Source organism: Haliotis rufescens, unplaced genomic scaffold (assembly GCF_023055435.1).
Source record: "Haliotis rufescens isolate VD_foot unplaced genomic scaffold, xgHalRufe1.0.p SCAF_15, whole genome shotgun sequence".
Taxonomy (NCBI): domain Eukaryota; kingdom Metazoa; phylum Mollusca; class Gastropoda; order Lepetellida; family Haliotidae; genus Haliotis; species Haliotis rufescens.
The window spans coordinates 8,327,151-8,341,744 of NW_025963835.1; the positions used below are offsets into that span (position 1 = coordinate 8,327,151).

Below are 14,594 nucleotides of genomic sequence, written 5' to 3' on the forward strand. Positions count from 1 at the left end.
GACTGAGGGTGTGATGGTGAAGCAAGTTTACTGACATTGTGAGTGATGGCCAGCATCATGTCTGACAGCACCACAATACAGCAGCACAGCACTACAGCTACCAGCTTCACTGTACCACACATGGGTACACTGACAACACTTTATTACATCAGGATATACAAATACAAAAATTAGAAAAATATTTGTCTGCATATTGTTTCTTCAGTGGGACCTTCTAATGTTCATTTAACATGGTAGACATGGGACAAGCAGCTGTCTGCAGCCACACTGAAATGCATTACCCAGGGGTACATGACTGGGCTAGATATTGTAATATACATAGTAAGTTGATTGAAGGCTGCTTCTCAAAGATGGGAATGTTTTGATGCAAGGATGGGTGTACAGTTTTGTGATTGATACTAGTAGCTAGTGGTCAGTGGTGAGATACCAGGTCAATGCACATTAGTGGCATACACCAACAGGTCACCTGTCATGCACATCATGTAAAAAATGTCAAATATAGGAGAATATTCATAAAAATAGTCTTTGTGCAGGAAGTATAAACTGTACAAAAAATATTGCAATGTTAGTTTGTACATAGTAAGTTGCGTGAGGTACAGGCAGTGATGTGGTGGGAAGGATGGACAGACACAGACACCATACCACCTGCTGCAGGCAGGCAGACACGCCAGGGAGGTAAGGTAAGGGAATGTTACACATGCAGGACCTGTAGTCTGCTATCATGGAAATATAGAAGCAGCACAGACAAACATGAAACCAATTCCTTCATCTTCCATTTCAGCCTTATGGTTGAGATGATGGTGTAGATGATACATACTACACGGGCACCCGACACCCTATCACCTGACCCTACCTGGGTACCCGACACCCTATCACCTGACCCTACCTGGGTACCCAACACCCTATCACCTGACCCTACTTGTGTACCCTACTTGTGTACCCGTCACCCTATCACCTGACCCTACCTGGGTACCCGACACCCTATCACCTGACCCTACCTGGGTACCCGCACCCTATCACCTGACCCTACCTGGGTACCCAACACCCTATCACCTGGGTACCCGACACCCTATCACCTGACCCTACTTGTGTACCCTACTTGTGTACCCGACACCCTATCACCTGACCCTACCTGGGTACCCGACACCCTATCACCTGACCCTACCTGGGTACCCACTATAAGTCCCATGAGTTGGGTACAAAATATCTGAATGAAAAGTGTTTTACTGCAGCCCTTGCAAAAACTACTTAGATACACATACAACATGTTCTGCTCATGCAAACTTTACCTTTAGTTTACTCAATCATATAAAAGTCAGAAGCAATGTGTGCATAATCAGAAATAAACAATTAACCACAGGACCAGGTAGTCCTGTGTACATCCCTTGCCCCAGTTCATAGCTGTGTAGTGAAGCCAAGAGCCGTGAGAAATGGTAACAAATGTCAGAAGGTATATTTACATTGCAATAAACTGCCATTCAAAACAACTGTCTGATTGCCAAATGAGAAACTGTTCCTAACAGAAGCTCTCCTATTCTTGTTGGGTGGCGTTACATTGATAGCGGTTTACATTGCCTACATCGTCTAAGTACAGAAATGTCAACTCTTGAGAACAACTGTGCAAGGCAATTTACCAACACTTCCAATAAGTATACAAGGAGACAAGTGTATAGGCTAGTGTAAAAATTTACAAGTTTAAGAACATTTTTGGTAGAATCTTGGTAAACCATGAAAATACTTCATTGCAGTACCACTAGGTAGACGTCAGACTAAACACTGCAGTGGCCTGCTCGACCCTGCTAGATACCACTAGGTCTGATAATCTAGAGCCATACACTGGCCGGTATTGAAGCAGTGTCAGGGTATACTGGAATGTGGGAGAAATGTACCTTGCAACATTAAAATCTGTCACACACAATGAACTAGATAACAAACTTTACTTTGATTAAAAATGTTTCATTAGCTAAGATAAACATATACATAAAAACATGACTACTGTAATCAACATCAAGTCAATGCCATTAAACCCCCCCCCCCCCCATGTGCTCTTCTTTGTTATACCCAGGATTCTCAACATACATTTACCTGATCACATGAGCTGTTCTCATGGATAATTATATCCATTACAAAGCAAAAGCAGACCCTTTCCCCCCAAACCTTTCCCATCAGACACATGTATCATAAACTATTTTGAGTTTACTACACCAGGTGACAGTCATCCTCACATGCCAAATGCAACAAAAACCTTCGTCTCTAGCTACCATGATAATGTCATGAGCAATTCCAGTTTGGGAAAACTCATAGACAATGCAGTACAGCTTTGAAACAAAGTCATGCCTCCAGCTACCTTAAGAACAAGTTAAAAGCACTTCCAGTTTGATGACCTTGACCTTCAATCTCGGCTGTGAACTGCCTAAAGATCATGTAAAAAGGTTTTGTCAAAATCCAATCACAAGCTATTACAAGTCATTTCATGAGTGACCTTGAAACTGACCTTGACATCTGACACTAGAATGACATACCGTATATGACCGCGGATAAGCCGACCCCGTAGATAAGCCGAGGTGTTAACTTGAGCATTGAAATACGAAAGAAAATGATATGACCCGCAGATAAGCCGAACCAGGAATTGAAAGGCAAAAAACACTGCGAAGTCAGACTGCAAGACATGTGCCGGTACTCCCAGATATTCAAAAATATAAGATGAAAAACGTTATAATTATATTGAAAAAGTCATTATTATTACTAATAAAGATTTAACAAACTAGTCATCCACTTTCATAATGTGGAAAGCTGTTTCTCGTGGGTTTTTTTAATCTCATAATGATCGTTATATGTTGCCATCAACAACGAAGCGCCATTTTGTGAATCGGTGTATATAGAATTATGAACCCGTGAGAAAATATATCGGCTAGAGCGAAGACTCGCAGTTTGAATTCAGCATCGTAAGCATGGCGTTTTCGTTTTATTCACTATCAATTTATGAACTTTGCAAAACGTACGTAATAGCTATTGGCGATTTCATCTGGGGATTATATATTATAGCTGTGAATTACATATATTGTTACATGTAAAGATCGCAGAGTTTACGAAGAACGATAAACTTTGAACATTCAATTGAAAACTTATTATCGGAAGTAGAGACATGCATAACATTTTTTTAATAATGACAACATTGGTGTATAATAATAACTTTATTGATAATTTATAACAATAATGGCTCTAGTCGTGGCAACTTCCAAACTTTCGGGAAGTTGTGATCTATCGGACCGTCATTCAGGCGATGTTTCTGACAGATCATGATCTGAAAAATACTATCATGAAAGTGTATCCCGTGGATAAGCCGACCCCTTTCTACAGAATCTTTTTTCTGGTCCTCGAAATTCGGCTTATACGCGGTCATATACGGTATGCCAGGTATTGACTGTCAATTATTAGTGATTGGAAACTGCTCAGATTTTTCAGGAATTAACCTGAAATTTCGAACGATGTCTGACTTTTATTCACCTTGACCTTGCATGGAGGTAACTCAAAAGTTGACACAATCGAGACAACCACCTTAGAGATGTATACTAAGTTTCATCAAGATCCATTTGTCATGACCACAATGTTTTTTTGCGCTTAGTTAATCAAGGTCATCCAAAAAAATGTCAGCACAATTCCTCCAGAGTATATAGGAGGTATATGAAGGTATGAAGCCTCTCACACCTGTCATTATTCGGTGGTTGAACAACCAATAGTGTGGGAAATATATTTACATGTAACTAAAGCTACCTCTGCCCAAGAATGAAACCAGCAATCCTGGGAGACTAGCTAGCTCACTAGTCTGCTAGTATTGCAGAAAGTTCATTGACTTCTTCCTCATGGACCCTGTTTCATACAGAAGGCATTAAGTATTAGGTCGCTGTTAGTAAGGATCAGAGTGAGGCACTGTAAAGAATCGTTGTAGGGGAATATACAAAACTTTGTGCAACAAGATCAGAGATAGGCCTTCAAGAATGTCATACACTACACACTAGCATACTCTGCCTCCATAGACTCTTTCGGTGATTAGCTTGTGAGGTCACACTTACTTGTACATGTATAGCCAAGGACATCAACAGGTAAACAAATATCATGTATCTTTCACAGTGATTAAAGGACTCTCAAAATGCAGCTCTTTCTAACAATGAGGTGGAGACAGTGTCTTGAAAGGACACTGGGATATGGTTGTGCATAGCTTCAAGTCTGGACTCTCACTGCTGTAGTCCAGGCCTCGTCCAGACTTTTCACCTTCCCTAAAAGTTGAGAGTTTTTACACATGAGAAGGAGTCACATGGCATGTTGATGAATAATGAACACAACCTCAGCTTGTCTTTGGAATGAAAACAAATAAATACTCTTTTTGAGCAGAGAGTGATGTTTGGAACCTTACTGGTCAACCGATCCTGCATGATATTGACCATATTCTGCTGTCTTGAAGTGATCAGTGCAGTGACTTTCACGTGAGGACATACGTAGATGAAGTATGAAGTAGGAATGAAACAAGGTAACATAACAAATGTTTGATCTTGGCTTTTGATGGTAGTCCATCAAAGGGAGCTCCAGATCCTGAACATCAAGAAAACATCTTGTGCGAAACAACCATTGCAGCATTTGATGGCTCTTATATACATATTTCATGACCAATGTCATAAGTCATCACAGCCCAAAGCCGTGACATTTTTGTCTTGTTTGTTGTTTAGTGACAGCTCTCGGCAACATTTCAGCTATATGACAGACTGCAAATAATCAAGTCAAGTCATTGATAATTGCGCACCGATCCATGCAGTCACGGTACAATGATATGCAATTAACCAAATCACCAAGCCTGACCATCAGATCTATGCAGTTTCCTCTCAAGACAAGCACAGTCTGCTGGGGACCAATTGTAACCTGGAATCCTCTCTGGGCCAAGTTGTGAAGTACACAGGGGTGTAGGAGTTCCTTGATCAGGCAGCTGCATTATGTATATATATATATATATATATATATATATATACCTCCTTCCTTTGTTGAAGTAATGCCCTCACAACTTCACAAAAGTGCTTGTAAAAACATATCAAACTATACAGAAAGATGAACAAATGGGCAAATTCCAAATACAGCAAAAAGTAAGTACTATTGTATCTTGTTGCCATGGACTACAAAACAAGATAAACATTTGGATTTGCAAATATCCTACAACAATGTTTGATTGATAGATGAGTGATATTATGGGAACACTTCTAGTGATGATGCAAACCTGCTCAGATAGATATATTTCACCTTGATTCTTCTGAAACACACAAAATACTTACGGATGGTAGAAAATGGTAACTGCCAAAAGGCACCACTTGGCAAACATGTTTCATGGAATCATATTGAACAGTATGCAATTCAGCTATTGAAACCAAACATGACCGACAGACTGACCAATGAAGGAAGCTTGTACATACAAATATTTTGTTGTGCCAGGTAAAGATCACCTTGTAATGCAGCTGTGGGAACCACAGTCCTGTCTGCATCACAGGGTCTTTGGTAGGATAATCAGAAAATAAACTCAAAACAAACACATACACAAGGAATGGAGATAATACAATTGAAGGAACAAATTGCTATATGTGGGCTCAGCAACAGTGTCTGTCAAAGATTGCAAACATTTTGTTTGATTTATTACTTGTGTTTGTCATGAGTAGGAGAGAAGCACCACACTGATTCCTGGAGCATGTAGTTTTGCTGGAGCAGTTGTCTTGTGTCAGTAGGATATCGATACTTGCTTCACATTCTCCAATCAACACATCCTCCGGCAGATACCTATTTTCAGCGAGTGTAAGCCAGAGTAGTCATGTAGTCATGGCACTGGAAGCACACTGGGATCTTGTTGAGAGGGTGGAAGATGTCAGGAGGCTTCCGCCAGGGGCACATCCACATTGGCCTCAGTTGACACTTTCCTGCAACAGCAAGAATACTGGAGATCAGGCTCTGCCACCATCACACGATTCTCAATAAACCTGATTTACCTGATCCCATGAGCTGTTCTCATAGATCATATTATATCGATAACAAAAACAAGTGACCTTGACCTTCAAGGTCATCCAATCACATGCAAGATAATTACCTTTTGCAAACTCAGGTGGTGTTACTGGAGCTTGGCCTGCCACCATCATATGCAAGCAACTCTATGGTGTAGCTAGGGCAGTAGGATGCTGTATGGTGTAGCTAGGGCAGTAGGGCTCTGTATGGTGTAGCGAGGGCAGTAGGATACTGTATGGTGTACCGAGGACAGTAGGACACTGTATGGTGCAGCTGGGACAGTAGGACGCTGTATGGTGTAGCGAGGGCAGTAGGACACTGTATGGTGTAGCTGGGACAGTAGGACGCTGTATGGTGCAGAGAGGACAGTAGGACACTGTATGGTGTAGCTGGGACAGTAGGGCTCTGTATGGTGTAGCGAGGGCAGTAGGATGCTGTATGGTGTAGCGAGGACAGTAGGACGCTGTATGGTGTAGCAAGGGCAGTAGGACACTGTATGGTGTAGCTGGTACAGTAGGACGCTGTATGGTGTAGCTGGGACAGTAGGACGCTGTATGGTGTAGCGAGGGCAGTAGGACACTGTATGGTGTAGCTGGTACAGTAGGACGCTGTATGGTGTAGCGAGGACAGTAGGACACTGTATGGTGTAGCTGGGACAGTAGGGCTCTGTATGGTGTAGCGAGGGCAGTAGGATGCTGTATGGTGTAGCGAGGACAGTAGGATGCTGTATGGTGTAACTAGGGCAGTAGGAATCTGTATAGTGTAGCTAGGGCAGTAGGACGCTGTATGGTGTAGCAAGGGCAGTAGGATGCTGTATGGTGTAGCGAGGGCAGTAGGCTGTATGGTGTAGCGAGGGCAGTAGGCTGTATGGTGTAGCTAGGGCAGTAGGACGCTGTATGGTGTAGCGGGGACAGTAGGATGCTGTATGGTGTACCGGGGACAGTAGGATGCTGTATGGTGTAGCTAGGGCAGTAGGATGCTGTATGGTGTACCGGGGACAGTAGGATGCTGTATGGTGTAGCTAGGGCAGTAGGACGCTGTATGGTGTAGCGAGGGCAGTAGGACGCTGTATGGCGTAGCGAGGGCAGTAGGATGCTGTATGGTGTAGCGGGGACAGTAGGATGCTGTATGGCGTAGCGAGGGCAGTAGGATGCTGTATGGCGTAGCGAGGGCAGAAGGACGCTGTATGGTGTAGCGGGAACAGAAGGACGCTGTATGGCGTAGCGAGGGCAGTAGGATGCTGTATGGTGAAGCGGGGACAGTAGGATGCTGTATGGCGTGGCGAGGGCAGTAGGATGCTGTATGGTGTAGCGGGGACAGTAGGAATCTGTATACTGTAGCTAGGGCAGTAGGACGCTGTATGGTGTAGTGAGGGCAGTAGGATGCTGTATGGTGTAGCTAGGGCAGTAGGATGCTGTATGGTGTAGCGAGGAAAGTAGGATGCTGTATGGTGTAGCGAGGGCAGTAGGATGCTGTATGGTGTACCTGGGACAGTAGGATGCTGTATGGTGTAGCGAGGGCAGTAGGATGCTGTATGGTGTAGCGGGGACAGTAGGATGCTATATGGTGTACCGGGGACAGTAGGACGCTGTATGGTGTAGCGAGGGCAGTAGGATGCTTTTTGGTGTAGCGGGGACAGTAGGACGCTGTATAGTGTAGCTAGGGCAGTAGGACGCTGTATGGTGTAGCGAGGGCAGTAGGATGCTGTATGGTGTAGCGAGGGCAGTAGGATGCTGTATGGTGTAGCGAGGAAAGTAGGATGCTGTATGGTGTACCGGGGACAGTAGGATGCTGTATGGTGTAGCGAGGGCAGTAGGACCCTGTATGGTGTAGCGAGGGCAGTAGGACCCTGTATGGTGTAGCGAGGGCAGTAGAATGCTGTATGGTGTAGCGAGGGCAGTAGAATGCTGTATGGTGTAGCGAGGGCAGTAGGATGCTGTATGGTGTAGCGAGGGCAGTAGAATGCTGTATGGTGTAGCGAGGGCAGTAGAATGCTGTATGGTGTAGCGAGGGCAGTAGGATGCTGTATGGTGTAGCGGGGACAGTAGGATGCTGTATGGTGTACTGGGGACAGTAGGATGCTGTATGGTGTAGCGAGGGCAGTAGGACGCTGTATGGTGTAGCGGGGGCAGTAGGACGCTGTATGGTGTAGCGGGGACAGTAGGATGCTGTATGATGTACCGGGGACAGTAGGATGCTGTATGGTGTAGCGAGGGCAGTAGGATGCTGTATGGTGTACCGGGGACAGTAGGATGCTGTATGGTGTACCGGGGACAGTAGGATGCTGTATGGTGTAGCGAGGGCAGTAGGATGCTGTATGGCGTAGCGAGGGCAGTAGGATGCTGTATGGTGTAGCGGGGACAGTAGGATGCTGTATGGCGTAGCGAGGGCAGTAGAATGCTGTATGGCGTAGCGAGGGCAGTAGGACGCTGTATGGTGTAGCGGGAACAGAAGGACGCTGTATGGCGTAGCGAGGGCAGTAGGATGCTGTATGGTGTAGCGGGGACAGTAGGATGCTGTATGGCGTGGCGAGGGCAGTAGGATGCTGTATGGTGTAGCGGGGACAGTAGGAATCTGTATAGTGTAGCTAGGGCAGTATGACGCTGTATGGTGTAGCTGGGACAGTAGGACGCTGTATGGTGTAGCTGGGACAGTAGGATGCTGTATGGCGTGGCGAGGGCAGTAGGATGTTGTATGGTGTAGCGGGGACAGTAGGAATCGGTATAGTATAGCTAGGGCAGTAGGACGCTGTATGGTGTAGCGAGGGCAGTAGGATGCTGTATGGTGTAGCGGTGAGGTGAAATGGGGTTTAACGTCGCGTCCAAGATTTTTGCACTTATATAGCGACGTGCATGTACGTGTGTGTGTGTGTTTGTGTGGCTGCTTGTACTAGTCCGGACTGATGCAGATTTAAAGTGCTAGCTCACTGAGAAACCATGCCGCAGTTTAACATGAATACCCCACTCAGACACAGTATACTGACTCCGAGCGGACCAGTCATTGTTTTAGCCCCTTAATGCCGAGCGCCAGACAGGGTAACAACAAGTACCATCTTTTAATTTCTTTTGGTATGACGCGGCCAGGGATTGAACCCTGGACCTTCCGCTATCCGGGCGGACGCTCTACCACAAGACCACGGAGGCGGTCCGTATGGTGTAGCAGGGACAGTAGGAATCTGTATAGTGTAGCTAGGGCAGCAGGACGCTGTATGGTGCAGGGAGGGCAGTAGGAATCTGTATGGTATAGCGGTATGGTGTAGCTAGGGCAGTAGGACACGGTATGGTGTAAGTAGGTCAGTAGGACATGGTATGATGTAGGTGAGGTGAGGTGAAATTGGGTTTAACGTCTCGTCAAAGATTATTGCACTTATATAGCGACGTGCATGCACGTGTATGTGTGTGTGTGGCTGCTTGTACTAGTCCGGACTGATGCCGATTTATAGTGCTATCTCACTGAGATACCATGCCGCAGTTTACCATGAATACCCCACTCAGACACAGTATACTGACTCCGAGACGACCAGTCCTTGTTTTAGCCCCTTAATGCCGAGCGTCAGACAGGGTAACAACAAGTACAATCTGTTAATGTCTTTTTGTATGACGCGGCCCGGGATCGAACCCTGGACCTTCCGCTGTCCGGGTGGACGCTCTACCACAAGACCACGGAGGCGGTCTGGTATGGTGTAAGTGGGACAGTAGGGCACTGTATGGTGTAGCTAGGACAGTAGAACACTGTATGGTGTAGCGGGGACAGTAGGAATCTGTATGGTGTAGCTGGGACAGTAGGACACTGTATGGTGTAAGTGGGACAGTAGGACACTGTATGGTGTAAGTGGGACAGTAGGACACGGTATGGTGTAAGTAGGACAGTAGGACAGTAGGACACGGTATGGTGTAAGTGGGACAGTAGGACACTGTATGGTGTAAGTGGGACAGTAGGACACGGTATGGTGTAAGTAGGACAGTAGGACAGTAGGACACGGTATGGTGTAAGTGGGACAGTAGGACACGGTATGGTGTAAGTGGGACAGTAGGACACTGTATGGTATAAGTGGGACAGTAGGAATCTGTATGGTGTAAGTGAGACAGTAGGACACAGTATGGTGTAAGTGAGACAGTAGGACACAGTGTGATGTAAGTAGGACAGTAGGACACGGTATGGTGTAGCTAGGACAGTAGGACACGGTATGGTGTAGCTAGGACAGTAGGACACAGTATGGTGTAAGTGGGACAGTAGGACAGGGTATGGTGTAAGTAGGACAGTAGGACACAGTATGGTGTAAGTGGGACAGTAGGACACGGTATGGTGTAAATAGGACAGTAGGACACGGTATGGTGTAAGTGGGACAGTAGGACAGTAGGACAGGGTATGGTGTAAGTAGGACAGTAGGACATGGTATGGTGTAAGTAGGACAGTAGGACACGGTATGGTGTAAGTAGGACAGTAGGACACAGTATGGTGTAAGTGGGACAGTAGGACAGTAGGACAGGGTATGGTGTAAGTAGGACAGTAGGACATGGTATGGTGTAAGTAGGACAGTAGGACACGGTATGGTGTAAGTGGGACAGTAGGACACAGTATGGTGTAAGTGAGACAGTAGGACAGTAGGACACGGTATGGTGTAAGTAGGACAGTAGGACAGTAGGACACGGTATGGTGTAAGTAGGACAGTAGGACAGTAGGACACGGTATGGTGTAAGTAGGACAGTAGGACACTGTATGGTGTAAGTGGGACAGTAGGACAGGGTATGGTGTAAGTAGGACAGTAGGACACGGTATGGTGTAAGTAGGACAGTAGGACAGTAGGACACGGTATGGTGTAAGTAGGACAGTAGGACACAGTATGGTGTAAGTGGGACAGTAGGACAGTAGGACAGGGTATGGTGTAAGTAGGACAGTAGGACATGGTATGGTGTAAGTAGGACAGTAGGACACGGTATGGTGTAAGTGGGACAGTAGGACACAGTATGGTGTAAGTGAGACAGTAGGACAGTAGGACACGGTATGGTGTAAGTAGGACAGTAGGACAGTAGGACACGGTATGGTGTAAGTAGGACAGTAGGACAGTAGGACACGGTATGGTGTAAGTAGGACAGTAGGACACTGTATGGTGTAAGTGGGACAGTAGGACAGGGTATGGTGTAAGTAGGACAGTAGGACACGGTATGGTGTAAGTAGGACAGTAGGACACGGTATGGTGTAAGTAGGACAGTAGGACAGGGTATGGTGTAAGTAGGACAGTAGGACAGGGTATGGTGTAAGTAGGACAGTAGGACATGGTATGGTGTAAGTAGGACAGTAGGACACGGTATGGTGTAAGTGGGACAGTAGGACACAGTATGGTGTAAGTGAGACAGTAGGACAGTAGGACACGGTATGGTGTAAGTAGGACAGTAGGACAGTAGGACACGGTATGGTGTAAGTAGGACAGTAGGACAGTAGGACACGGTATGGTGTAAGTAGGACAGTAGGACACTGTATGGTGTAAGTGGGACAGTAGGACAGGGTATGGTGTAAGTAGGACAGTAGGACACGGTATGGTGTAAGTAGGACAGTAGGACACGGTATGGTGTAAGTGGGACAGTAGGACAGGGTATGGTGTAAGTAGGACAGAAGGACACGGTATGGTGTAAGTGGGACAGTAGGACACGGTATGGTGTAAGTAGGACAGTAGGACACTGTATGGTGTAAGTGGGACAGTAGGACAGGGTATGGTGTAAGTAGGACAGTAGGACACGGTATGGTGTAAGTAGGACAGTAGGACACAGTATGGTGTAAGTGGGACAGTAGGACAGTAGGACACGGTATGGTGTAAGTAGGACAGTAGGACACGGTATGGTGTAAGTAGGGCAGTAGGACAGTAGGACACGGTATGGTGTAAGTAGGACAGTAGGACACGGTATGGTGTAAGTAGGGCAGTAGGACACGGTATGGTGTAGCTAGGACAGTAGGACACGGTATGGTGTAGCTGGGACAGTAGGACAGGGTATGGTGTAGCTGGGACAGTAGGACACTGTATGGTGTAAGTAGGACAGTAGGACACGGTATGGTGTAAGTAGGACAGTAGGACACGGTATGGTGTAGCTAGGACAGTAGGACACGGTATGGTGTAGCTGGGACAGTAGGACAGGGTATGGTGTAGCTGGGACAGTAGGACACTGTATGGTGTAAGTAGGACAGTAGGACACTGTATGGTGTAAGTAGGACAGTAGGACAGTAGGACACAGTATGGTGTTAGTAGGACAGTAGGACACGGTATGGTGTAGCTAGGACAGTAGGACACAGTATGGTGTAAGTGGGACAGTAGGACAGGGTATGGTGTAAGTAGGACAGTAGGACACGGTATGGTGTAAGTAGGACAGTAGGACACGGTATGGTGTAAGTAGGACAGTAGGACACGGTATGGTGTAAGTGAGACAGTAGGACACAGTATGGTGTTAGTAGGACAGTAGGACAGTAGGACACAGTATGGTGTTAGTAGGACAGTAGGACACAGTATGGTGTAAGTAGGACAGTAGGACACGGTATGGTGTAAGTAGGACAGTAGGACACGGTATGGTGTAAGTGAGACAGTAGGACATGGTATGGTGTAAGTAGGACAGTAGGACACAGTATGGTGTAAGTGAGACAGTAGGACACAGTATGGTGTAAGTAGGACAGTAGGACATGGTATGGTGTAAGTAGGACAGTAGGACATGGTATGGTGTAAGGAGGACAGTAGGACACGGTATGGTGTTAGTAGGACAGTAGGACAGTAGGACACAGTATGGTGTAAGTGAGACAGTAGGACACTGTATGGTGTAAATAGGACAGTAGGACAGTAGGACAGGGTATGGTGTAAGTGAGACAGTAGGACACAGTATGGTGTAAGTGGGACAGTAGGACACGGTATGGTGTAAGTGGGACAGTAGGACACTGTATGGTGTAAATAGGACAGTAGGACAGTAGGACACGGTATGGTGTAAGTGGGACAGTAGGACACTGTATGGTGTAAATAGGACAGTAGGACAGTAGGACACGGTATGGTGTAAGTGGGACAGTAGGACACTGTATGGTGTAAATAGGACAGTAGGACAGTAGGACACGGTATGGTGTAAGTAGGACAGTAGGACAGTAGGACACGGTATGGTGTAAGTGGGACAGTAGGACAGTAGGACACGGTATGGTGTAAGTGAGACAGTAGGACACAGTGTGATGTAAGTAGGACAGTAGGACAGTAGGACACAGTATGGTGTAAGTGGGACAGTAGGACAGTAGGACAGGGTATGGTGTAAGTGAGACAGTAGGACACAGTGTGATGTAAGTAGGACAGTAGGACAGGGTATGGTGTAAGTGAGACAGTAGGACACAGTATGGTGTAAGTGGGACAGTAGGACAGTAGGACAGGGTATGGTGTAAGTGAGACAGTAGGACACTGTATGGTGTAAGTGAGACAGTAGGACACGGTATGGTGTAAGTAGGACAGTAGGACAGGGTATGGTGTAAGTGAGACAGTAGGACACCGTATGGTGTAAGTGGGACAGTAGGACACGGTATGGTGTAAGTAGGACAGTAGGACACGGTATGGTGTAAGTGGGACAGTAGGACACGGTATGGTGTAAGTAGGACAGTAGGACACGGTATGGTGTAAGTGGGACAGTAGGACACGGTATGGTGTAAGTAGGACAGTAGGACACGGTATGGTGTAAGTAGGACAGTAGGACACGGTATGGTGTAAGTGAGACAGTAGGACACTGTATGGTGTAAGTGAGACAGTAGGACACGGTATGGTGTAAGTAGGACAGTAGGACAGGGTATGGTGTAAGTGAGACAGTAGGACACTGTATGGTGTAAGTGGGACAGTAGGACACGGTATGGTGTAAGTAGGACAGTAGGACACGGTATGGTGTAAGTGGGACAGTAGGACACGGTATGGTGTAAGTAGGACAGTAGGACACGGTATGGTGTAAGTGGGACAGTAGGACACTGTATGGTGTAAGTGGGACAGTAGGACACTGTATGGTGTAAGTGGGACAGTAGGACAGGGTATGGTGTAAGTAGGACAGTAGGACACGGTATGGTGTAAGTAGGACAGTAGGACACGGTATGGTGTAAGTGGGACAGTAGGAATCTGTATGGTGTAGCTTGGACAGTAGGACACAGTATGGTGTAAGTGAGACAGTAGGACACAGTGTGATGTAAGTAGGACAGTAGGACACGGTATGGTGTAAGTGGGACAGTAGGACACGGTATGGTGTTAGTAGGACAGAAGGACAGTAGGACAGGGTATGGTGTAAGTAGGACAGTAGGACAGTAGGACACGGTATGGTGTAGCTAGGACAGTAGGACACGGTATGGTGTAAGTGGGACAGTAGGACAGTAGGACACGGTATGGTGTAAGTGGGACAGTAGGACAGTAGGACACAGTATGGTGTAAGTGGGACAGTAGGACAGGGTATGGTGTAAGTAGGACAGTAGGACACGGTATGGTGTTAGTAGGACAGTAGGACAGTAGGACAGGGTATGGTGTAAGTAGGACAGTAGGACACGGTATGGTGTTTGTAGGACAGTAGGACAGTAGG

At 46.3% G+C, this 14,594-nt stretch overlaps 1 protein-coding gene and 1 long non-coding RNA gene across 5 annotated transcripts in view; both read right to left on the bottom strand.

The window, feature by feature from the left end:
• Positions 1–11: 11 nt before the first annotated feature.
• On the bottom strand, positions 12–2,639 carry LOC125380041. Its single transcript, XR_007221015.1, has 2 exons — positions 1,054–2,639; positions 12–998 (listed from the first exon to the last, which is right to left on the bottom strand). It is a non-coding gene; the product is annotated as an uncharacterized LOC125380041 (long non-coding RNA).
• Positions 2,640–3,285: 646 nt separating this feature from the next.
• LOC124121190 (calcium/calmodulin-dependent protein kinase kinase 1-like) overlaps positions 3,286–14,594 on the bottom strand; it is a 226,473-nt gene continuing 215,164 nt past the window's right edge. For all 4 annotated transcript variants that reach the window (XM_048396109.1, XM_048396111.1, XM_048396108.1 and 1 more), the window contains one exon: positions 3,286–5,951. In XM_048396109.1, coding sequence (XP_048252066.1) covers positions 5,900–5,951 — 52 coding nt within the window. In that variant the 3' untranslated portion in view covers positions 3,286–5,899. The remainder of the gene's footprint in view (positions 5,952–14,594) is intronic.